Consider the following 26,765-nt stretch of genomic DNA (forward strand, 5'->3'; position numbering starts at 1 on the left):
CAGGGCCTCGGTGGAGGCCACCAGGTCACTGCTGGAGCCGGAGAGGTGCCAGGTGCCACAGGTTGCCGCCTTCTCCCACTTTGGGGTCAGAAGGTACAAACTGTGGGCCCGGGCGCCAGAGGCTGCCTCGCCCCTGAAGCTTATGCCTCAGCGTCCCTTCACTTGGCTGGGTCCCTCCAGAGCCTTGCCGCGTGCTCACATTTTTGTTTTCTGTAAAATTTGTAAAGTAGGATCTTCTGGTGTTTTTAAAGGAAGGATTCCCATATATTTCTGCTTAACACTCAGGCCGCACAACACTTGGATCTGCCCTTGGAGACCTCCTGCTCCTGTTTATATTCCGGAATCTCTTCTAGGGAGAGAAAAACATTAAGAAACTTCAAACATCACAAACATGTTTAGAACTTGCTTTTGTTATTTAATAATACTAATAAATGAAACAGCTTTCTTTACTAGATGTCTGTTTTTATGGCTTTGTAATACGTACCCCAAAAATATACTCAGCCAATTTTTTTACTATGTACTTAAGTGGTTTCCGGTTTTTATGTATTTAAAAGTGTCACCATTGAGAATAGCCTTAAAGTTAAGCATTTTTGCCCATCCTATTTTCTCAGTTCTTCTTTAAGTAGCAGTGTTGATATGTAGCATATGCATCTGTTTTTCACTTTTTGCACTATAATGTAATTATAATAATTATATTATAATAATATAAAAAATTATAATGCATTATAATTTTGCAACTTAAATCTCTCTCCACTTAATTCACTATATGCACTTTCCCAGTTGCTGAGTAATTTTTAACCTTAACATTTTTTTAAAATATATTTTTATTGATTTCAGAGAGGAAGGGAGTGGGACAGAAAGAAACATCAATGATGAGAGAGAATCACTATTGGCTGCCTCCTGCACACCCCCTACTGGGGATTGAGCCCGCAACCCAGGCATGTGCCCTGATGAGGAATTTTTAATGACTCTAGAATTTTCTTCGCTATGGATATAACATCATGTATTTGCCTACTCCTCCAAATTATGAGTTACTCTTAATTTCCCAATAATATAGAAAATAATACAAAAACTCCATTTTTAAGATTATTTTCTTCACGTAGCTTCCCTTAAGTGGGCCAAAAATGGTAACAGGGGTAACCCGATAGCACAGTTTATACAACACAGGTTGTGGCAAAGAAATGAAATGTGTGACCAGGGTTTGCAATGGGCTGGAAAGTATCTGAGCCGCAAACATTATCGAATATCATGAACTAAGGCCACAAACTAAGGTCATGAACTAAGGTCATAAACATGTCGGTTCTGAAGGCTCACATGACCATTCTGGGGAATTCTTCCCCAGCTACAGTAAGAGCAAGTTGCCCCGAATCTTTGACGAACTTCGGCTAACTGACTCACAGATGTGAAAAACGGAATGGTGATGACCTCTCGCGCCTCCCGATGAGGCTGAATCAGCTGCCCCATCACACCAGGGCCCAGGCGCTGCTTGGTTTCCGGGACGGGGTGGCTGTGTTCCTAATCAGTAACTTTCGGGCCCTTTTATGGCCAAAGAGAGATGCAGCTGCCAGTCGGTAAGCTGGGTCTAAGTTTAGAAGCCTGCCCATGGAGCACAGGCCAGTTACCCAGCCCGCACCAGGTCCACGTTCAGGACTGGCCCGGCTAGTGTGGTTCTCCAACCACGTAAGCTAACGAGCTACCCATTGATACAAAATAATCTCACAGCCTGCGTGCGAAACAGGGACACAGGTGGGCTGTACATAAGCCAGGACCCCAACAATGCTCATTCTTGTTCCATAACACCATCACGAGTGGCCAGGAGGACAGGCAGTCAGGCACCCTAAAGCAGGGGTCCTCAAACTTTTTAAACAGGGGACCAGTTCACTGTCCCTCAGACCGTTGGAGGGCCAGACTATAGTTTAAAAAAAAACTCTGAACAAATTTCTATGCACACTGCACATTTCTTATTTTGAAGTAAAAAAACAAAATGGGAACAAATACAATATTTGTATTTACATGTGGCCCACAGGCCGTAGTTTGAGGACCCCTGCAAAGGAAACCCACCTAGCAGCCTCTCTGAGGGAAGTTGTCAACACTGAGCAGAGGGGCAGAGGGGCAGAGGCAGAGGGAGCGATGAGCTGTCAGCATTGCATGCTGCCCTTAGTCACTCATTCAGCACAGTGCCTGGTGTGGCGCTAGATGCTGCAGACAGAGCAGGGGTGATTGATCTCATCCTGCCCACCAGGACCCGGACTGCCCCTGCCACCTCGATCCATGTGCTCCCGGTGGGGGGAGGGCGGGGGTGGTTTTCCAAATGCCCTGGAAAGGGCAGGACCCACAGGACCAGGCTCCCAGGACTGCGGGACATGCCTGCCCGCTGGAACACGAGGCCGAGCTTACCAAACACCCCCCTTCCAGCTACTCCCAGGCACAGCCAGTGCCCTCAGACCTGTCCCGGGGCCAAAGCTACCACCCAGGGGATGGCTGTGCCCGAAACCTTCAGAAGCACAGCCAGCCTGGGCCAAGCCATGCCTTTCGTTATTGCAAAAACAGAAAACAATACAAACATTCCTGAAGTGTCAGGTCCCGATTTGCATTCCAGGTCCTCCTCTCCCCAAACAGGTCTAACCGCTTTGCTTTCCATATCCTCCCCCCTCCCCACCCCCCACCTCGGGCACAGAGGCTCCCAGGGATCCCTGCGAACCTAGCACCGGGCTGGGCTGAAGCCTGCAGCGGTCAAAGTGCACCAGCGAGTCTCCTCCGCCAGTGGCCACTGGAAATTGTGGGAAGGGCTTGAAAGCCGGCTCTGGCCTCTAGGTACTGGGCTGGAACCTCGTGTGTCCCCCCAGCGAACACCTGTGCACACCAGCAGCCGCTGTCCTTCTGTGAAGGCGTGGCTTCTGGAACCAGAGTCCCCGGCACAAGTCCCGCTTCCCACTTCACCTTCGGGACCCGGACGAGTGTTGTGGGTTGAAATGTGTCCTCCCATAATTCAGCTGTTCAAGGCCTTACCCTCCAGCACCTCAGAATGTGACTTTATTTAGAGATAGGGGATTGTAATTAGTTAAGATCAAGTTATTCTGGAGAAAGGTGGGCCCCGAATCCAGTACCAATACCGTGAATAACCTGGTTATTATTAACAGGAAAGGAGCAAAGGGGGCACTAGGTGATATAGGCATGCCATTTGTACAGCGCTGCCAGGAAGCGCAGTTAGCATCTCCAAGTCTATCCCCACAGGCCGCTGGGGGAAGGGACTGGATGATGGGACATGCCTGCCCGCTGAACACGTGGCCGAGCTTACCAAACACCCCCCTTCCAGCTACTCCCAGGCACAGCCAGTGCCCTCAGACCTGTCCTGGGGCCAAAGCCACCACCCAGGGGACGGCTGTGCCTCACACATGCCCAGTGAGGTCTGGGTGACATGAGGAAATGCCTACCTATCGGTCACACCTGGGAGCCAGTCAGTGGCCAAACTAGGCCCGGCCGCTGCAAGGGCTTGAAATCTGACATGCTTAACTTCTGAACAAAGAATCAATCTCTCTCTCTGGTTTTGCTTTTAGTTCGACTAAAGCCCCAGCTACATATTTTCCAGGACTGGCTTAAGGACAACCCGAGGACTACAACTCCATGAAAATAAGGCCTTTTCCCGCATCTCATCCTCCTGGGGGGGCCTCTGGAAGTGCTCATTCCAGTGGCACCCCAAGAACCCCACTCCAGCTAGTGAAAGGGGAATCTCACTCGTATAATCTTCCAATAACAATATGACTGGTGTCCTTGTAAACGGGGGAAATTTGGACAGAGAGACCCGCACAGGAGAATGCCAGGTAAAGATGAAGACAGAGATCCGGTGATGCCTCTTTAAGCCAAAGAACTCTGCAGATTCCCAGCAAGCCACAGAGCGAGGAGAGGGGCTTGGAATAGTGTCCCTCACAGCTCAGAGCCACTGACCACCTGATCTGGGACCCCATCCTCCAGAACAGTGACACCCCAGAGCTCTGCTGTTTCAGCCACTCCGTTTACCCTCCTTTCTCACAATAGCGATGGCGAGCTGACAGCAGGTTACTATGCCAGTTTTCTCATCTGTGAAATGGGGATAAGAATGGCACTTCTCTAATAGGAATAAATACATTCCAATGTGTTAACTTGGTTAGAATGATACCTGGCACACACAGAAATGCATGTGAATACTAAATAAATATTCTCCAAACCTTCTTTCTTAATCAAATAGATTATTCTCTCTCTCTCTCTCTCTCTCTCTCTCTCTCTCTCTCTCTCTTCTAATGTCTCTTCCCACCGAGTTGCTTGCTGACAGACAGGCGCAATCAGAAGCCCACACCCGATTTCTCAGGAGATGAAGGGCACGTCCACGGGCCGGCACACCCAGAGCAGGCTGTGGCCTCTGCGTATCAGCAGGAATCTGGATTTCCTCCCTGCTCTTCATCCCACACCCACTCCCAGCGCCACATCCTTCCCCTCCCCAGAGCAGCCACCACCCTAGCCTTGGCCCGAGTCCTAGCCCTTTTCTCTGCGCCGTCTCTCAAAATCCCCAAACCAACCTATCGCCCACAATGCAATCTTCAGAGCTCCCCCTGCCCCATCCGCCCCATCTGCCCCCAGCTTCCAATGCTGTGTGGAGAAGTCCACCCCACCCCACCCCCTAATCTGGCTTCATTTCCTATTACTTTTTCATGGGCATCTCCCTTGTCACTGCATGTCCTCCCCTCACCTCCACTCGTGACCTCCCCTCACCAGGACTGGTTTCCTCTGTTAATCCCAAACGACCCAATCAAGTGTGCCCGCCCCAAACGACACTTTTCTCGGAAGCCCTCTTTAAACTCCCACGGTATTTATCTCCTGGGCTCCTGACTTTGTTTGGAATGACACAAGCCCTGTATTGCTTTAATTGTTTCACGCATGTTAATCACAGTGTCTCAACTACACAGTAAACTTTTTGAGACCATTCATTCATCACACGCTACTGAAAACCTACTATTGCCAGGCATCGTGCAAGCCATCGGGGTAACAGGTATCCTTAGCTGCCATGTATGGAGAATTCACTGTGTGCCAGATTTAACCCTAGTCTTATGATGACGCTGTGAGAGAGGGCTGGCCCCACCCTGGTTTACAGATAAGAAAACCAAAAATGAGAGAGGTTATGTAACCTGCCCAACATCACAGAGGTGAGAAGAGATAGAACTGGGACAAGCTAGAAAACAAAGCTGAGAAACAGTATAACTGATGAGCTAGAACCAGACCCCAAGGAATGAGGATTGAAGCGCTGCCCATTTGGGAGGATACAAATAATTATATGGCATATATCTGTATAAAATATACGACAATGTCATCCACATAATACGTACATAATAACTATACTACAAAATAATAACTATCTGAAGGCAAAGCTGTTCAATGTACTCATTAATGAGTTGGATTAGATAGGGATGGCTACCAAGTTTGTGGATGACTCAATGTGATTAAGAGTCAGAATGTAAAATGATGCAAAAACCAGAGCAATATACTATTTACCGAACAAAAATAAATGTAACACATTTAACCAGTAAAATAAAAGCTAACCAAGACAGCGCCCTGCATTTGGGTTCAAATATCCAACAGCACAAGCACACAGAGAAAGGCAGGGCCCCGCCAGCATCAGTAGAAAAGAACCAAGGATGAACCCAGCATGAATCAAGAGGGAACGTGGCTACAGAGAAAACAATGCCATCGTAGGTTACAGAAATAAAGCAACATGTCTGGGAAATGGAAATGCCACTATTTGAAGGTGTGGGTTTTGGTGTTTTTTTTGCAACAAATCTAATGTTTTGCTGAGAATTCTAAGCCCCACAATTTTAGTGTCAAACTAACACATTATCTTCAAATAAAGTCAATATAATTAGGAATCTTCATATTTCACAATTTCATAAGCTGTGTGTTGACTGAACACCGCCCCCCCCCCCCCCCACACACACACACCCAATGTAACCTATAACTAAGTCTGTAATGTATCCTTCCAAGGCTGATATCAGCCCCAGCCATGGTATGAAGGTGTGGGATCAGGTCACCACAGTCCCTACTCATGTGAGCAATCCCCAAACGACAAATGCAAATGGTGTTAATGCCACATCCTATCAAACCAGGTCACCTAACCTATTCCTGGAGGAACAGGAAAAGGCTCAGGATAACCTAATGTCACCAGCTGGTGACACGCAGGAGCAGCTTCCATTTTGAACCCGGAAAAGGCCTTTAACTTCACCCTAATCAGCATGCTGCAATGGGCATCTGCCAACAAGACAATGGGGAACGGGGCCAATATTCACTTCTGGGGTCCAAGTAATACAACCAACAGCACTTGGCACGTCTTGGTCCTCCAACTCCCAGATGAGACTCATTGTGGAAACTGCCAGTAGCTAAATGTATTCGTTTCCTGAGGCTGTCACGATAAAGTGCCACCAAATGGGTGGGTTAAACAACAAAAATGGATTGTCTCCCCGCTCTGGCAGCTGGATGTCCAAGATCAAGGTGTCAAACGGGCTGGTTCCCTCTGAGGGCTGTGAGGAAGCGTCTGCTCCGTGCCCTTTTCCCAGCTTCTGGTGGTTTGCTGGCCCTGCTGGGTGTTCCTTGGCTTACAGCTACATCACCCAGAGCTCTGCCTTCATCTTCTGCTACATTCTCCCCGACTCTTCACATAGTTTCCCCTCAGTGCATGTGTGTCTGTGTCCAAATTTCCACCTTTTATAAGGACACAGGTCATATTGGATTAGAGCCCATCTTAATGACCTCATTTTAACTTGATTTCCTTTGTAAAGACCCTACTTCTAAATAAGGTCACATTCAAAGGTACAAAGAAGTTAGGACTTCAGTATGTCTTTTGAGGGGAGGCTGGCAATTCAACCCCTAACACTGAGCTTATCTTCAGTATCTATCCCTCCTTCCCCTGGAGGTTTACCTGGTTTCATGGCTGCCAGGTAGAGAAAATGTTTTCCTGACTCCCTTGCAGCTAGGCAGGGGCATGTGCCCAAGTTCCAGTCAGTTCCATGAAGAACACCCTAGACCAGCACTGTCCAAAAGAATTTTAATGCAAGGTTTTGAAGTTTTAATTTAAAAAATTAAAAGGAACAGATGAAGTTAACTTTAATATATTAATTTAACCCAACATGTCCAGAATATGAATACTGCAATGTGTAATTATAAAAAAATTATTAAGATGTCTTACTCTTTTGCAGGGGAGGCTAAATCTTTGAAAACTGGTGTGTATTTTATTCCTATAGAACCTCTCCATTTGGACTCGCCACATTTCAATGCTTCAAGGCCACAGGGGGTGACTGGCCACAGCAATGCCCAGTGCGGCTCTGGAGGGCAGCAGAAGGGCATCGCAGAGGGACCTGGTCCGGGACGAATCTACGGAGAATGCTGTCCCGCTGGCCCTCACATGCTTGAAACTTTTACTTGAGAAGAAAACAACTGCTATCTTATTTGATTTCAGGTGTCTTGTTATAATAGCTTATCCTGTATCTCCATAAATATGCCCACTGGGACCTCACAGGAGGAGCGTGCGGCTGCTCAGTTATGAAACACCCCTTCAAAGAATGGGCGGCTTCATGAGGTCCCACCGACTACCATGAAAAAAACCCTCCACAAATGTAGCCAAGTTTGAAATAACTGCCATAGCAACAGTCTCAGTGCTGGGAAATGCATCACCAAATACACCCACCCAAGGAGATGTGGACCCTCAGCCTTTTCTTCTATCCTTCTACTCTTCCCACATTTTAAATCTCTATGCTTCCCGACCAGCTAGCCCACTGGACAGCCCAGGGGGAAGGAGGGAGTAAAGACCATCAGATCATTTGCCCTCGTGAGAAAATGAAAAATAAAATCCTCCCAGGCAGTGCTTCCCAAGAAGTGAAAATAATTTCTTCAATGTGATAAAACTAATAACTGAACAATCAAGTTGATCAAAATATGCTGACTTTCCTTGTTTAAAAGGAGGTAGGGATTCAAACACAAGCAAAGTCAAAGCTAGTCACTACTGCCATCTTCACAGACAGAGCTGGCCTTTCTATAGCAAAGATCTTTGAGTAGAAACCCAGCTGAAAATCTCCACAGAGTAAACTCAGAAGCGATTTCTATTTCGCTCCCTAGGAGAAGTTACATACAAGAATTTGTCAAAACAAAAAACACCAAGGTCAGCAACAGTTTGAAATGATTAGGAGGTAATTAATTCAGGGGGAGAGATAAGAGGTAATAACCTAAATGATTCACTGCCGTGCAGATGATCAGATTTCCCTCGTTTAGGTGCCAGATTCCGAGTTTCACATTGGCCTCCGCTGCCGCTGGGATGGAATCAGGTTTAACCAAGAATTCCTGGAATGAGGGTCTAGGGCAGTGGTCGGCAAACTCATTAGTTAACAGAGCCAAATATCAACAGTACAAGGACTGAAATTTCTTTTGAGAGCCAAATTTTTTAAACTTAAACTATATAGGTAGGTACATTGTTATTAACTTAATTAGGGTACCCCTAAGGCTTAAGAAGAGCCACACTCAAGGGGCCAAAGAGCCGCATGTGGCTCTCGAGCCGCAGTTTGACGACCACGGGTCTAGGGTAACTAGAAAGAAGCTGTGACCCAGTGAGCTCCATCCAGAAACAGAGGTTTTAGGAGCTCAGGTGGAAGAGCAGAAGTAGCGTTTGCTCTCTCTTACTTAAGTCTGAAGTGTGTTTACCTTCCAGGAAACAAACAGCCCGAGTTTCCCAGCCCTGCCCCTGCAACAGGGAAGGACAGCGATATTGGTGAGCATGGCCACTCGGATAGCACTCCCCATGATGTAAAACCATTGCTTGGGTCTCCACACTGAGGATGATAGGGCAGAATTCATTTGATTCCGTTTGAAGCTTTGGATTCAGGAATGCGGGTGCCCTGTGTCAGCAGGTGTGTGTGTGGTAAGCAAGTGGAGGCTGGGGTCAAGGAAAGTCCTGGGTTCCGATCTCGCTGCCATTTATCAAATGTGTGACTGGCCAAATGACTTCCCTTCCCTTGGACTTTAATGTCTTCCTCTAGAACTGCTATGATAACAATACTCTCTACTGGGTTGAGTTTTGTAAACATCACATGATAGCACACCAAGGCTCGGTGCAGTGTCTGGCACATAGTAAACATTCAACCGGTGAGAGCTCTTCTTATTTCTGGGGTAGTAGGTCAGCGGTCAATGTGTGCTCACTCTTGCTATGTCAGGGTCACCCACTGAAAATCTGGGGTATTCTGGTCTCTCTCTAGCAGACACTGAAGACAGCCCCAGGGAGCTGAAGTCCATCGGTGTGCATGCTCGGTGGGGGGTGCCAGAGCTTCGGAGAACCTGCTCTAGGACGAAGGCATGGAGGTATGTTTGGGGTTGAATTATGCCCCTAGCCCAGACAAAACCTGAAGTCTTGCATACCTCAGAATACGACCTGACGTGGAGATGGGGTCTCTATGGAAGTGACCGAGTTAAAATGAGGTCGACAGAGGGGGGCCTAATCCAGTAGGGCTGGTGCCCTTTGGAAAAGGGGAAATTTGAAGACAGGATTGCCAGCCAACCACCAGAAGCTGGGCAAGGCTGGGACAGATTCACCCTCAAAGCCTTGCCAAGAACCAACCCTGCCAACACCTCGGCCCCAAACTTCTAGCCGCCAGAGCCGTGAGACAACACATTCCTGCTGTTTGAGCAGCGAGGCTTACATTTCCGGCAGCCCTAAGCAGCTACATAAGGTGAAGTCAGGCAGCAAACACATTCCCCACGGAAGAAGGGCTGACGAGCCCCGGAAAGTATGCGGCGTGACACAGACCTGGCCGAATGGCTCCCCAGAAGCTGAGCCTCATGCCTCTACCCAATAAGGTCACCCCTGATGCAGCTTGAAATCAGGTCTGAGCTTTACAAGAGAATGGGTACGGGCTCCTCTGTCAACGGGCACACTTGGATTTTCAACCCTCCCGTCTTCCTGCGTGTGTGGGGTGGGGGAGGGAGGCTTGGGCACGTGTAAGAACTTATTAGAAAGGACTAAGTCTTCTAGAAAAAAATACGTTGGCAGAGATGTCGATTATTGACCTTCATGAGAGTTGCTCTCCCAACAGGCCAGGAACTGACGCGCCTGTCTGAGCAGGATGTGTCTGGTCCCTCGGGATCCAGGGCTGTGTGCACGTCTTGGCTGGAGGCTGCACCGGTTAATGACTGCTGCGTAAAGAGTACCATCAATTGCATCTCTCAGGAGCCAGCCATTTTTAACTGGCTGCTTTGATTTTTGTTGTTGTTGTTGTTAAAGGAATGTCCGGTGCTTCCCTATTACGATGGAAAACATAACTGGGAACAAATCTTTCATCCAATTAAACGCACACCCGCAAAGTCTGAAGGCCTCGGTCGTGTCTGAGAGGCATAGCTCAAGATTTGTGACAAAGATCTTCCCACCCCATTTCCCATGCCTCAACCTCCACCCATTTCACTCACGGCACCAAAAATTGGCATTTACCAAGAAATTCCAGAAGCCTGAGCGTTTTATTAGCAAAGGGAAATCCCAGCCTTCTTGGCCTGCTGGCTCATGCTGACAGCTCATTTTTCCATGCGGAACCACGTACTAGTTGCTGCAGATATTTAAAGAGGTAAAGAACTCACTTTCAAACTGTAGCCATAAGAGATATAAATAATGATGATTTAGATCTCTGTGCTCATTTTATAAGCATCAGAGTCAAGTACACCCCTTCTTAAAACGAGAATGAAATATTCATCGTGTTCTTATTAAAAGACTCAGAGCCATGCCCTGGGCACGCTCCTGGGCTCCTGAAGTATGACAACGTCAAGGGCAGAAAGTGAAGGCGGTCGCCGCGGTGCTGCATGGCTGGCTCCATGCACTCCGCTCCCTTCCTCTCCCACTCACCCTTCCAAATCCTGCCCGTCCTCTACATGGAAGAAGCCTCCTCGGAAAGCTCTCCTGTCCCCAGTGATTCTCTGAAATCCCACAGCACTGACCACCGAGACCCCACAATTTAACAACTGGCTTCTACCATCCGGACGGTCCCTTTAAAACCTATATTCTACACAATTTGAACTCTGCCTTAGTTATTTCTTCCATGTACTTTTCCTCCTCCCACCTCCCTTTATGAGCTTCTTCAAGACAAGAACCATACTTTACACTTCTCCCGCATTCTCTCTAGTATCTAACCCACGTTTAAGGATGTCCAGAATAAAGTCATAGAGGAGACCTGGAAAATGCCATCCACGGGAGAAGGACCCGTGTGCAGCTCCATACTTCTCTTTGGGGGGTTCTCTGCAGGCTCCCAAATATGATCAGGGATTAAAGCAACTAGACCAGTGGTTCTCAACCTTCCTAATGCCGCGACCCTTTAATACAGTTCCACATGTTCTGGTGACCCCCAATTTCATTGTTACAAATTGAACATAATTAAAGCATAGTGATTAATCACAAAAACAATATGTAATTATATATGTGTTTTCCGATGGTCTTAGGCGACCCCTGTGAAAGGGTCATTCGACCCCCAAAGGGGTCTCGACCCACAGGTTGGGAACCGCTGAACTAGACCATGACATTATGTAACCACAGTCCACAGGCTCAGGTTCATTCCCCTGTCACACTCCCATAAACCTGCCCTTCAGGCGGTGGTCATCTGAATCAACTGTTCCAGAAAGCTCACTGGGATGACATTGCTCCCGCACGATGGGCCTGGAGTGGCAGAGGGACCTGAAGCCCACCCACGGGGCTCCTCGGGGCCACGTGTGTCCTTCTTCACTCCTGGGTTTTGCTCTGGCGGCCACGAGCTGGCCAGGCTGCGACCGCCAGGCACAGGCGGGCTGAAACGCGATCACAGCAGTGGGTCACCTGCCTTCTTTCTGAAAGCACGAACAGGAGCTGCTGTCCCTTCTTCCTACCTGCCCCCCCCCCCCGCCCCCCGAAACACAAAGAACCCTTTCTCCCAGCTGCTCCGCTCAGCCTCACACGGAAAGTTTGATGGTTGATGGTTTGGGTTCATGCTTTGAGAGAGACCACTCACTCCAGGTAAAGAAGATTATCACTGGGCTCATTTAACTGAACATAAACTGTTTAACGTTTACTTTTCTTGTAACAAGTGATTCCATGTATGTGCATATACATACACAAAAAAGTCAGACCGACAGGCACCCATCGAAAAGCAAGCCTCCCTCCCCGGCCCACCCGCAGCTGTTTCCCGGATCTTCAGGGGCAGCAACTGGTACCTGATTATTCGATCCCCCAGACCTTAGATACTTTCCCGATCCCCCTTTTTATCACGGGTTTCTGATTAACACTTGGAGTGGGGGAAACGAGTTAAGTCGGCTCGCGTGAATTGCGCGTACTCCGCGGGAGCCGTCTTAACTCGGTTCATATAGATTTGCGGTGGAGTGCGGGAAACGTGTAAACTCGGGCCGATTGTAACTGCGTATTACCAAATATTTGTTTGTTTGCCGTTCACAAAGATACCTACCTGCGTATGCGAACCGTTTCATACCCATTGGGGTAATAGGTATCATAAAAATCCCTGATTTTGCGCGGGAAACCTAAATAATTGCCCGCGCCATCTTATATTTTGGCGGGAAATTCACCCCACACCGGAGTGTTAAAAGAAAAGGATAAATATTCACCGAGCATCTCCTGACTGCCAGGTCCTAAGATGTGTGTTTTACTTACACGAGAACATTTAACCTTCACAACAACCTTTTTTTTTTTGAGAAAATATCAGCCTGAAAAAGCTGTTGTTTCATGACAACAGCTTTTTCAGGCTGAGATTTTCTCTACTTTTCAGAGGAGGAACTTGAGGTTCAGTGAAGGTAAGAGACTTGCCCAAGGCCACACAGCGAGGCCCAGAGTCGCTTTCCCAAACGACTGCCTGGATTGTCCTGTTTCGTAAAATCAAGTCTCCTGCCAGGTCTGTTCCTTCAGGGAACCTGGGCTCTGGAAGCCGCTCCTTTGGCACAAAAAACTGGTTGGTTGTATGACATAAAACTCTAAGAAGCCAGACCAGTTCCTGTGCCTCCCTGGGCCTCAGCTTCTTCATCTGTAAAGTGCGCCTAACAAGAATGCCTACCACGCAAGGTCACGGCAAGGTTAAATGAGTTCCCATAAGAGCCAGGCAGAGCACCCGCCGTTCAGCGAACACTCTAATGGTTAGTGACTACGGTCACATGGCTCAGGAACAAACTGGAGTCTACAAGGGCTTTCTTTCTTGTTTGTATCCCCTGCCTTTGGCTGCACAGTCGCGTGGCTCTGGGAAGCAATTTGGGGTGCATTTGGGGAGCCCCTGGCTATTTTCTGGCCCCATCATACCAATTTCCTCTCTCCCTCCCCGAAGCTCGCTGCACTCACATTTCCTCTCAGCGCGCACGGCCAAGTGCACAACGCTTCTGCTGCCAAATCCCAGAAGCTTTTAACAGTATTACTACCGTGATTTCACGTTATCATGGAAATAGTTCTGTTTTCATTTAAAAACTAGACTCCAGCAACACCCTCCCTATTGCCGCAGGTTTTAATTGTTTAAACCCAAAGTGTATGTGTCTCCCGTTTCCCCCTGCCCCTGTCCGGGTAGCATGGAACTCCAGACCAATTCAATTTCGCTCAAGCACTCTCAGCCGGTATATATGGGAGCTCCCCCCCACGCCCCGCCCCGACTCTCCCTGAACCGAAAAGACATTTGCTAACCTGGCCACACAGTTTTCAAATCCATATTCGCTCAACTGGGCAGCATTTTCCATTTAAGTACCTTTTCCTTCCGAGCAGAAAATGCGATCTATAGGCTCCAGGGTTGTATGGCCAGCAGAGGAGGGGGCTGAGGGAGTTTCTCGGGGGGGGGGGGGGGGGCGGGGAGGGGGGAGGTGCCTGAGGAAGTCAATGACCGAGGCTGTCCCTGGCCAAAGGCTGGCTGGCTGCCTCTGCCCCAGTCACTCACATTCTGAGTGCCGGTCAGCTTACCTGAAGAACAAGAAGATGAGGCCAACTTCTCCCTGAGAAACCTTTCTGGTCTGACTTCCTTCAGGCAAGATAAGAGTCTGCAATCATCCTGCAAGCGTCTCCTCTGGTTTGGGTCTTATCAGGGCAGTAAGTTAATGTCACGATGCAACCTCAGGAGATAAGCTTCAGCCAAAAGGAAGGACGTGTGTGTGCGTGTGTGTGTTAGCCATAACAGTCGCAGCCTCTACTTATTGCAAGAAAGTGTGGTTGGGCCCAGCTGTCATAGAATTCACAAAAAGCAATAAAATCCAGGTTCACCCCTAATTACCTAATGTTAAAGGACAGTCAAGCAAGCCCATTACGAAAATGATGTAGCTAGAATTCCATCAAAACCCTTCCATGAATTCCTCCTGCTCAACAAATTCTGCTGGAAGCATCTGGAATGCGGCTAATACCAAGCTGGGATTTCAGCAGGGCTTATGAGGCAACCTTTTAAGATAGCATTGTGTATAATCCCGCTGCTATGCTATATTTCCCCATTTTCTCCTCTGGGAGGCTGTGTTTCACAACGCTGACATCACAGCCGGTTCCTCCAATCCAAAGCCTTTTATGATGAATAACAAATGAGTAAGAAGCCCAGGAATTCAGGGGGAGTGAAGGTGAAGCAGCACTAGATATTGTTTTTACCATAAAAGCCCTAACAGGAAGTTCAGAAGAGTTTCCTAAGGCTCAACACGAACCATGCTAAGACGTAATTCTTTAACCACCCTTCTAAGACTAGCTTCCTCTGAAAATCGGATTTGGGGGACTTTAGAAATGCTGAGGTTTTTACTGATTTCTTTCCTTAAGATGTGCAATTCGTTCCTTTCTCTACTGGACCCAGACCCCAGGAATTTAAAAATGTCATTTTGGAAAGCTATCCACACACAGCAAGGAACCCAGAGCTGGCCATTCCCGAGAGCCACCTGAGCTGGGCCCAGAGACACCGGCTGTGGCTGCCCGGCCCAGCGCCTTAGCAGTAGGAATGGAGGCTGTTTCTGACCTCCGGGCCCCTCCAGAGCATGCGCCACCGTGTACTTACGTCGCTCTTTCTAAACTTGGCTTTCAAGCTCTTCATGTTCAGTCCATTCAGCTTCCAAAGCTCTAGGGGAGACTGCTCAACACCTATGAAAGAGAGAAAGAAAGAGCTCAAGGATCGAGGTTTCCAAATCACCCCACAGGCACTCCCTCCTGAGGGGATACTCCCTCTTGAAGGGATACTCCCTCCTAAAGGGATACTCCCTCCGGGGGGAACTACAACTTTGCACCATGCGCAGGAGCTTGGGGCTGAGTTAGGAAGGCAGTCAGAGCTAACACGTGGGGAAGGACATGTTTCCACCCATGACAGACTACTTACACCCTGGAACCTTCTGACATTTTCAAGTGAACCAAATCTTGACATGCTACCCAACTTCCCAAACATTAAGAGGAGAACAACTTTAACTACTCGGCTGACACTGTTCAACACACAGTGTCTGTAGGCTGGACTCATTCCTCCACACCCTCCGTGTGATCACTACACCATCCACGGCCTTTCGTGGGGTCACCACAGTGCAGACTGATAAGGACGCAGTGGTTCATACCCCAGATGCCACACATTCCCTGTTTATTTTCCTCAGTGTGGTTTCCCCCCTCGAGGGACAGCCAGCAAAAAATGCCAGGAACAACAAAACCTCCCTCAGCAAATACCTCGCCCCTCAGGAGGCCACTTGAAACAACGAAAAAGACTCCCCAGGGCCTTGTGGGACCCAGCCATTCCCAGGTGGAGCTGAAAAGGTCTTAAAAATCCCCTTATTTCAGAGGGGTCTGTGGCCCCTGGAAAGTGAGTGTAACTTTCTTAAGTATGTGTGTACTTTTTTTCAGGGAAGAAAACAGTTTTCATCTAAGACTCTGCAGGGGGGTTGTCACCCTTCAAAAGTTAAGACCATGGATGGGGTCTGAGCCCCTCGTTCTCCAGAAGCAGAGCCTCGGAGAAGGCAGGACACTTGCCGCAGCCGCAGCGCCCGCTTGTGCTAGAGCTCAGGGCCAGACCCCAAGTCTGCTCGTTGGACGCTTTTCCCACCGCCCTCTCACTTTAAAACTAACACCGAGAAGCAGAACCCTGCGTTAAAATATGGTCTGGGCTTTGTTAAACGTGGAAAATGCACGTGTGGAACCTTTGCGTTTAGGTAAAAAAGGCAAGGAAATCTGTGCACAGGTTCCCATCAATGCGGCCGTAAGCGCTCTATGAATGGCACTTCAAGCCTCAACTGTCCACCAGTGAGAGCAGGTGAACCTCCCCAGCACCATCCATTTGAGAACTAAGGAAAGGTGGTCGAATGCTGACTACAGCTGCCATCGTGTCTCTAAAACTTCGCAAGGTTGTCTCTTGTTCCTCCACCGTCCTGATCATGCTGGACCAGACTGCTCTGCGGAGACAAAGGCGGGGGGAGGGGGGGATGCAAGCAGCTGAATGGCTGTGCTCATCCCTCCTTGTGTCCGCCTCGCTGGCTGCCAATGTGTTCACTCTCATTGCTGCTGCGGCCATTCAGCGGGGTCCGTGGATGAGTGGTGTGAACCCAGTCATCACAGAGCACGCAGTGACACTCATCTGGAGGTCACACCGTTACTCAGCCTCCCTGTGGTCCCTTTTCCATCTACCCAGCTTGGTAGGTAGAAGTGACAAAATGCACGTTGCCTTGGGAACTGTACACGCTGTAATTACACCCTGGTGATTGCCAAGTACGTAACCACAGAGAAGGCAAGGCTGGTATGTGAATAGCAAAGTGCAAATTCGGGGACCGTGTTTCTCAAGGTTGGCCCCTAATTAATCTGAATCAGAAGGCCCTGGGGACAATTGGCTGAATGCAAAACCCTAGTCCACACCCTATGGAAACTGAATCTTAGGGAGCAGGGCCCAGGAATTTACTTGGTTCAATCTTTTGCGCACTGGCGTTTGAGAACCTACGATTGAGGTAGGGAACACACTTGTCTGAATCGCACTGATTTATAAACAGCCCCCTTTCCTGCCAAAACTAACCACCTTTGGATGAATACAAGTGGAAGTAATGATAATGGGATAGTCCCAAGCTGCCATTGGCTCATGGTCCTCCACCCACTACAGCTAGAGAATGGAAATCATCCTTGGAGTTCAAGTTCTTCCACCCTCTGGGCGAAGTGCTAATAACCAAAGAAAGAGGCCAAATCCATGCAACAGGAGAGGGAGAGAAGAGAGGCCACGGCTTGGATAATCCACAAACTGTGTAGCCCACCAAGGCAGAACCACCCGCAGCACCCCTTCAGTCACGGCGGGGAAGACTTCTGTTTGAGGTCATGGTGGGTTTTCATAGGTGTTGTACTAGTTTTGTATGTGTGTGCTTGTCTTTGGCTTCATTTTTTATTAAAGCATGCCAGTGAGAAGTATGTAAACTCTTATTTGAAGAAACTTAAATAAACAAAGCAACTAATTCCCAAAATTCCCAGGGGAAGGGATTCTTTGTGAAATGGTTGTCTTCCTGGAATCATGGCTCTGGGTGTGAGACAGCTGGGTGGTCCATGGGCAGAACTTCAGGATGACAGAGACAGGGGTCAAGGGGAACCTACAGGAGAGTAACTTCAAGAATGGTCGCTGGGGGTAACTGAAGTTAGGAATAGATCACTGCTTTCCTGGTATTTGTAAAAGACTCTAACACATGGGAGCCATGACCAGAGGGAAGTAACCTGCCCCTGAAAAGAGGCTGGGCTCCCTCTGCCTCAGCATCTCCTCTTCCCCAAGAGGACCTACAAGTAAATCAGGCTTCCTCGCCTTCGCTGGGTCAGTTGGAATCTCACAGCTCCCATTCCCAAATCCAAACTTCCAAAGCCCGAACTGGGCTACCAGCTATCGTGAGTAAGGGGACCTCCATTACTTTGTCAGCAAGGCTCCATTACTAGCAGTCCTTGGACATGTCACTTAATCAAGATGCTTCATTCACAAGAGATGCGGTGACGTTGAAGAAACTGCTCAGCAGCCTAGTCTGGACAGTACAAAAAGAGGATGATGCGTTACACTTATGTGGGCAAAGTTGAACTAAATTCTTCCATTTCAAGCAGAATAAAGCACTTCCACCCACTGAGCAGGAATATTAGACAGTTTACTTCCTGCTCGGGCCAAAATAAGTCACTGAAACATGGCTTCCATCGTTGGTCACCAGTCATCAGGTGACACTGCGTCAGCCGTGCTTGCGCCCACCAGGATGGAGCAGTGCAGAGGTGCAAGCCTGGGTGCCTTCTCATCTGAGAGACTGGGTTCCACAAACAGGCGTTACTTATAATCCATTTTTCCTTTAAAAATAATGTAGCTCACCATCAAAGCTTAACATGAACTACCCTTATCTGATGTAAGTCTAGCCTGAATAAAAAAAAACCTTGCTATTAGCCTATTGAGCTTTATTATAAACTAATAAGTTAGAGTTCGTTGAGTATTACAAGTAACTTATAATGGATATGGGGTTTCCTTTCGGGGTGAGGAGGGCTGCACTACCTGTGATCATACCAAAACCATTTAATTGTACACGTCAAGTAGGTGACTTGAATAGGATGTAAATTATATCTCAAAAAAAAAAGCTGTTTTTCTCTAGTAGTTTAATAATCTCCATTACCTTCCTTACAGCTAGGAAAATTCCAGGTTAGAAACCTCCGCACTGATTGAAAGAAACTTTAAAGGAACAAAGATGAACAATAATGCCCTTCCCACTAGTATGTGGTTCCTCCTAGTATTTCTTCCTTTCGCTATTTCTATACCACAACGCACCCCTGATTGAAGTGGTTAGGAAGAGAATTCCTCTTGCATCTTCAGACTATGTCTGCCCCATACGCATACCCCCCCGCCCCCCATATGACCCAAGGATTATTTTTAAGGCCAGGCTGCCAATTATGTCAGCACTGAGGGTTCTCTGGGGGCCCAGCCAGGTATTCTGATCCTGTCATCTGAGGTGAGGCTCAGGAATCTGTAATTTTTGTTTTAACTCCTCGGTGATTTGGATGCTCAGCTAGATTGGGGGACCCACTGTCCTAGACACAACTGTACCTATAACTGACACTTCATTAAAAAATAACGTAGAGACATTGTACAGATAGATATGATAGATCAACATCTTCGAGCATCGACTTTGCTCGACTCTTTCACAATATTTGGGGACGGGGAGTTGGGAGGGGAGCCCTCCAAGCAACTAGCTGGTTCCCCATGGCTACGAGGGACCAGTACCAACTGGCAAAGGCAAATGGTAGCTCTGCATTTTCCTGAATCACAAGCATCTGTTAGCATCCATCTGAAAGGAGTCAAGGGCAGTGAAGTCCCTGTGACCACACAGCACTGGGGGAGCAGAGGCAATGCCAACGTCCTCTCACTAGCTCATCCTTCCACCCTGGGATTGGGAGCACTTCTCCGGAGTCCTCAGCAACACCAGGACACTCACGTGCGCCCCACACAGGCTCCCTAGTTAATGCATAAAAAGATCCAGCCACAGAGTCACAAATGGCAGTGTTTCATCTTTCTTACGGCTGATAATATGCCCCTGTATATAAGCATGGAAAAACATTTAAACACATACGGACATTTAGGTTATGGGAACACTGGGCAGGCACTAGGGAGGATGTGAATAGAAACCAAGGGTCTGAGAAGAAAATGATACAAAACTATCTAATAATTAGCTGTCAGATAATACAGAAATTCCACAAGTAGAAATCTTTGGAGGCTGGGAAAAAATCAGAGAAGGGTGGGGGCCTCGCTAGCCGTAAAGCAAACACTGAGGGGGAAGGGCGTCTCATCACTCCCCTCCCACAAGAGGGGACTTGCCCATCTCAGACTGTCCAGGCAAGGGTAGGGCCCCTGTCCAGTCCCCTGTCCAGTCTTGTTAAGCCATCCTCTAGAACAGCGGTTCTCAACCTGTGGGTCGGGACCCCTTTGGGGGTTGAACGACCCTTTCACAGGGGTCGCCTAAGACCATCGGAAAACACATATATCATTACATATTGTTTTTGTGATTAATCACGATGCTTTAATTATGTTCAATTTGTAACAATGAAATTGGGGGTCACCACAACATGAGGAACTGTATTAAAGGGTCGAGGCATTAGGAAGGTTGAGAACCACTGCTCTAGAAGCTTCTCTCAGGAGGTTGAGTAGAAGTGGTGGGAATCACTGCACAGTCCTCTCCAAAGAGCCTCCCGCAACCTGCACACACTCTGGCCCTTTTTTAGACCCTGCGTGTAAGCGAGGTCAGGAGCCTCGCCAGCAGTTTGCTCAGCAAATCTGAAAACATGCACCTCTGTTTGCGTACTCTGGAATGGTGGGTCTTCAGGTTGGGATTTCACTTTGCTTTCATTTCTCTAGGGTGCTGGCCATTGGCATACAATCAATAAATGTTTCATGCATTAACGTGTGAGACGAAGATTGGGTTGGGGCCCTGGATAGCCTTTAGACCTCACCTTTGACCTCAGCAAGACTGTCTTTGCCAAGTGCACTGGGTTAACTGCACTGGACCTAAGTAAATGCAACATAATGATTAGGTTTTACCACATACATACAAAAGCACTAAAGGAGTTAGAAATAAGTAAATAAAAGCCCAACTCATAGGGCCTACGAAGTCTTACCCTGTGGCCCCTCCTTTCCCTCCAGCCAGCCCTCCTTCCCCTCCCCCCCCCTCACTGCTTGGCTCCTCATGCATCATCACCTCCCCCCACACACTGAGCTGAGCCAAGGGAGCCAACCACTCTGAATAATGGAATGTGAGAGTCAACAGAGAGCAAGGACCGTCAAACAGAAACCCTAGGGGTCAGAAGGTACAAACCTCCAGCTATAAAACAAGCCGTGCACAGCTTGGCGACCGCAGTTAACAATACTGTGCTGCATATCTGAAAGTTGCTAAGAGAGATCTTCTTTTTTTATCTTTATTACTGAAAGTATTACATATGTTCCCCTTTTTCTCCCATTGACCACTTCCAGCCCGCCTGCCGCCCCCCACCCCAGGGCTCCACCACCCTACGTCTGTGTCCATGGGTTATGCATATATGCACATAAGTTCTTTGGTTGATCACCTCCCGCCCACCCACTCCCTGCCTTCCCTCTGAGATTTGACCATCTGTTCCAGGCTTCTATGTCTCTGGATCTATGTCGTTCAGTAGATTCCACATATGAGTGAGATCATGTGATACTTGTCTTTCTCTCACTGGCTTATTTCACTTAGCATAATACTAAGTGAGTAGATCTTAAAAGTTCTCATCACAAGAAAAAAATGCTGTAACTATGTGAGGTGAGGGATGTCACCTAAGACTCATTGTGGTGATCACTTTGCAATATATACAAATATCAAATCATTATGCAGTACACCTGAAACAAGATACGTGACATATCAATAGATAATTATATATCAATTTTACCTCAATCTCTAAAAAGTATTTAGCAATTGAAATTGACTATAGAATTTTTTTATACTAAAGACTAATCAGAAAAGTCATAGCTTTTATTCAGAGGCAAAGAATTCACTTAATAAATTTTAAAGAGATGGTGGGACATAAGACAGAGCTGCTCTATGATTACATCTTAGGAGGCTACGTACTCAGCAAACCAGATACACATGAATAAATGAATGGATGGATGAATAAACACACGAGCAAACTCTGCTGGGCATTAATGATGGGATGGGTGCTTTCACAGATGTCATCTTTTTTATGCATTAACTAAGGAGCAGGTGTGTTAAAGATTTCCCAGATGATAGAGAAGAGAAAAGTAAAGGGGGGGGGGCGGGGGGAGATAAAAGCAGCAGCTTCATTTTGGCAGTGAATCCTTTCTAAAACACTCTAACCATCTTTCTTTCTTTCTTTTTTTTTTTTTTGGCAAAGAAATGACCACATTCTTCTTAAGCTGCAAATGTCATTCAGATATTGCATCATCATAATCACGTAGTAAAACTCCCTTGAGAACATCAGCCTCCCTCCCTCGATTCAGAACTTGCCATTAGCCAGGGGATGACAGTTCTCTTGAGAAACAAACACGTCCTTCTGTAAAGAGTAAGACCTGCCATTCACCAGGACAGATCTTGGCCGGTGAAGCAGTGAGAGCCACGAGCGCTATGGAAAAACCAGCCCAGGCGCTGGCAACGCTGCTATCTGATCTGTCAAATGTGCTGCTCACAGGCTCCCATCAGCCTACCGGAGCAGAGCCCTAAGGTTACCTCCTGCCCTAAATCCATCCCATTTCACAAGGCCCAGGCTTAATCAAAACAAGCTACCTCTGGGACATGAAAGTCATCCCAGGCCTCAGAAACGCCACATGATGAGCCGCTCTGAGGTTATTTTAAAGACGGCCCCTAAAGGTTCCTTCTGTTTCCACATTTTCTGATGTCCATGTCAACAGCACCATCTAACCTCACCGCAGTGCTCACCCCCGCAGAAGAGAAGCTGCCCTGCAGACACCTGCCCTCAACCCCGATCGGCAAGGCGCCCGCGCCCGCGCCTCAGCTGCTTCCTTCCAAGGCCATTCCGTGGGTTTCCCCTCGTACTATCCTGAGACCCACGAGAACCGATCCGTTTTAGAAATACAGGCCCAACCCATCCTCACAGATTACTGGTGGAAGTAAACAACGTGGAGGCAAAAGTCACCGAGGAAAGCATATCAGCCGTTTCCAAGAAGTTCCACAGAAATTCACCGTCTAACCCAGCAATGCCACACCTACGTACCTTACCAAGAGAAATGAAAACATGATGTCCATGCAAACATTTGTACATGAATGTTTATATGCCAGCAGTATCCATAACCGCACCACCGTGGTCACTACGGAAAGATCCGCCAACTAGGTAAAGGCAATGTGGCATGTCCATGCAGCGGAATGCCATCCAGCGCCAAAAAGGAAGGAAGCACCAATAGATGCTGCAACATGCACGGAGCTCCAACCACTGTGCTAAGTGAAGGGCACACACAAAAGACCACACACTGTAGATTCCATCTGGGAGACACATGTAGACCAGGCACATTAGAGACAGGAAGTAGGGTAGGGGCTGTCTAGGGCTGGGGATGGTAACAGAGATTGCAAATGGGCACGAGGGAATTTGGGGGGTGAGAGAAGTGTTTTAAAACCAGATTGGGGGCAGGGGTGAGGTGGTCTAGAAGGGGTCAATCGAGAAAAAGGGGGACTATCTGTAATACTTTCAACAATAAAGATATACATATATATATACACACACACACACATGCACATACATATGTATGTATATGTATGTATACGTATGTATGTTAGCCCTAAACACACACACACACACACAAGATTGTGGGGGTGATTACATAACTCTATAGATTCCCTAAAAATTTTTAAACTGTATACTTAAATTGGTGAATTTCTGGAATGTAAATCATGCCTCAAGGAAGCTGTTTTTTAAAGATCAACTACAGACAGAGAAAAGGAGGTCACGTGCCACGTTGTTAAGGTGATGAAAAACATCTTTGGAGCGAGGTGCTGGGATCCATGTACGACGATAGACTGGATTGCCAACCATTCGCCTACTGAGGATCACTAGGACTCCCCACCTTCTGGAATGCTGCAGATGTCCTTCGCCATGATCGCAGTGGTTCTGCTTGGCCTGCTGACTCTCTTTACCCAATCACCCAGTGTCTCAAACACTTTTCAGAATAAGAGAGAAGCCACTGAAACAGACTCTGTGAACTCTGATGTCCTAGAAACACAAGGGAGTGGATGGAGGACACAAAAATTCTTTCTGCTGCCCCACCTACTACCTACCTACCGTGTTTGGATGTCACTCAGTTACCATGTGTACATACAAGCATGTGTCTCACCCCCCAGCCCGCCGAGCGGGGCAGCTAGCTGGCTGTGAGGCAGGTCTCATCCCCATTCGTGTCTGACCTCAGCCTGCATGCCCTGGGGGACCCAGGCTGTTTGGTTTGGTCCTCAGTGTCCGCCACCTTCTGGTAATTGTACCTCCTCCTGTTAGAAAACTACCCTCCCTCCCCCACCCCCACTCCAATAATCTGACTGTAGCTGTCCCCTGAGAGGTGGGCATGTGTCCTCAGCGAGGCGATTCAGAGACTCTCCCTGGGATTTTTGGAGCTGGGAGATAGAAGGGGGAGAGGGAGGGAGAGGAGAATGGAAGGGGACAAGGGAGGAGGGGGAAGAGGTGGAGAAAGGGGGAAGAGGAAGAAAAGGCCTTCCTTGCTGGTGGAGAAACTGGGAAATGTGGGGCTGGCAGCTGGCCAAACCCGTGCAGAGGGCTGGTTTGAGAGAGGGCACGGGGAGGCCGACTCCAGGCTCTGCTGTGGGCAGCCCAGGCTGAGGGGTCACATAACGAAGGCACTCCCCTTCTCCCTTAGCTCGTTCACGCTGGGTTCCTGTCACCTGGGATGAACAGGACAGGAAGACCGACAGTGCCCTCTGAGTCTGCAGGGTAGGCAGGGCCTATTCTTCATTCATTTGTTTGACCCCTTGCTGCTCTTGGATCTATTCCGCCCCGGACCTCATGCCTGGTCCCCACCACCTCCAAAGCGCTCCATTCGCGATTCACCTCTATCATTGCAGCCAGTGCAGAAGCCCTGGCCGGCCAGCCCCTGGGGGTCTTCTGGGCCATTTGCACCCTGAAAGGTCCATGCTGCTCCCTCTGCCTCTCCTGCACGAACCAGCCCACAATGAATGCAACTGCAATTCTCGAGATGAAGACGGTTAGACTGTTGTCAAACTCTCCCGAAAGAAACAGCCACTGTAACAGCTGGGTCCACAGAGGGTCAGGGTGGACCGTCCCACCTCTGCTCCCCAGGGGACTGGGCTCCACAGAGCTGAGGGGGACAAGGAAGCTGCTACGGGAGGATCCAAGGCTAAGGATGAAAAAGGGAAACCCTCAGGATAGGAGGGAACAAAGAGACGGTTGGGGGTGGGGTGCTGGGGCTCAGCTGGACCAGGAGGCCTCAAGGCCCACGGATAATCCTCTGGGCAGTTAATCCTTGAATAGCCCTGAAAATGTGATATGCAAACCCGCTGTCACTCACCCCAATTTATTCTAAACAAGACACCTGGAAGAGAAGCCTAAACACTGGCTCAGGCAACAAGGCATGGCTCCCCCGGGGCTATGCCAGCCGGGATCTGACACGCCGTCGCCCTGGCAGTGCCAATGGAAAGCCCTTCAGATCTTTTCCCAGGCTGCCCAGGCCTGTGCTCTACGGGGGCCTAGAGCCGCCCGCCCAGGGGAGACAAACCCCTGTGAGCTGCTGCCCGGGACCACTTCCTGTGTGTCAGGCTCAGAAACAAAGCACATTAACATGAAGGATGGGAAGGTTTCATTAACAGGAATATTTACGATGCTCCTCCCACTCCGCACGCACACCCACACATACCTGGCACCTGATGCCAGGAGGGTTTACAGAGTAAAGATAGCACAGCTACTCAAGAACTGGCAGCTTAAGAGGAAAAATAAGACACCTCTCCTGTTCTAATTACTCATATGCTCTGAATACCAACTATGAGACACGCAGACATGTGGACCACACACAACCCCTGCCTACAAAAACGAGTTTCACTTTGTTAAAAAAAAAAAGAAAAGAAAAAGTCCATGTAGATTACATGTATAAAAGCAGAGATACGGATCTGTAAACCAAAACCACAAATGTCCATTATGCCATGTAATCAGTCTGTGATGAAGTTATAGTATTTCTCTAAAGAAATGCTTAAAGCTGTGAGCAAAATCCCTGATAACTGAGTAAAGACACAGGGAAACTTATCAAATGTGCATTTATTGAGGGCATTCTGGGTTTCAGGAGGTACTGGGGTTCCAAGACTGACAAGGTGACATGTTACTTAGACTGATGCTGTCCAATACATCAGCCATTAGCCACGTGCGAACGGTGACCAGCCATTAGCCACATGCAAACGGTGACCAGCAGAAATTGACAAGTACTGTAAGTAGAAAATACACAGTGATTTGAAAGACTTACTATGGAAAAAGAATGTCAACTACACCACTGATAAGTTTTCTATTAAGTACATGTTGATAAGATTTTGGATCTGCTAGGTAGAATAAAACATATCATTACAATTAATTTCATTTGTTTCTCCCTTTTTTGTGGCTACTAGAAAACCTAAAATGACCTCTGTGGCTTGCTTGTATTTCTATGAGACGGTGAAAGTTTAGATTTTTTCTTCTAAGACTGGGATGACAGCGCCATTTAGCAGGAACAGCAGCAAGGCAAGTATAAAATTAAGCATAAAATTGTATTTTACCATCTTTACTATTCACTTACTATCATAAACCATAAAACTCAGAGCTAGTATAAGATCTAGGTTAACTGCACGTTAATGATCATGAAAGGTATAGTTTTAAAGGTTTACTCTGCCAAATGCAAAAGAAGGAATGATTAATCAACAATGTTATTTCACTTAAGACCGACATGCTTATAGGCAAAGTCAACTACTGCTCTGTTATATACAGTTCAGAAAGCATGTGTGTATCTTTGTCTAACAAATGGACACTTTTCCAAAGGATCCAGTAGAAAATTTAACTCCCTCTCACTCATTCTAAGTGCCACCATTTCATTTTGGTTTTCTTTTGTTTGTCTTGTTTTTGTTTGCTTGTTTGTTTCCTCCATCTTCATTTTGAAGGTGACTTTATTGTTCTGTGCCTAGATTATGATTGAAACGAGTTGTCTGGTGAAACAGGAACATGTCAATGCAGTTTCGAATAAGATGGGTCACCCTAAAGGAAACATGTCTTTGCATTGTCCACATTACCTACTGGTATGATAACAGAACTAAATGAGGGAATGACGATAATACAG

General features: G+C 47.8%; 1 protein-coding gene across 2 annotated transcripts in view; it reads right to left on the bottom strand.

The window, feature by feature from the left end:
• RAI14 (retinoic acid induced 14) overlaps positions 1-26,765 on the bottom strand; it is a 122,534-nt gene that overhangs the window by 88,087 nt on the left and 7,682 nt on the right. For both annotated transcript variants that reach the window (XM_070411851.1, XM_070411850.1), the window contains exon 2: positions 15,018-15,100. In XM_070411851.1, coding sequence (XP_070267952.1) covers positions 15,018-15,053 — 36 coding nt within the window. In that variant the 5' untranslated portion in view covers positions 15,054-15,100. The remainder of the gene's footprint in view (positions 1-15,017; positions 15,101-26,765) is intronic.

This window comes from Myotis yumanensis, unplaced genomic scaffold, assembly GCF_028538775.1.
Source record: "Myotis yumanensis isolate MYYU_CA2020_CCGP unplaced genomic scaffold, mMyoYum1.0.hap1 SCAF_4, whole genome shotgun sequence".
Lineage (NCBI taxonomy): Eukaryota > Metazoa > Chordata > Mammalia > Chiroptera > Vespertilionidae > Myotis > Myotis yumanensis.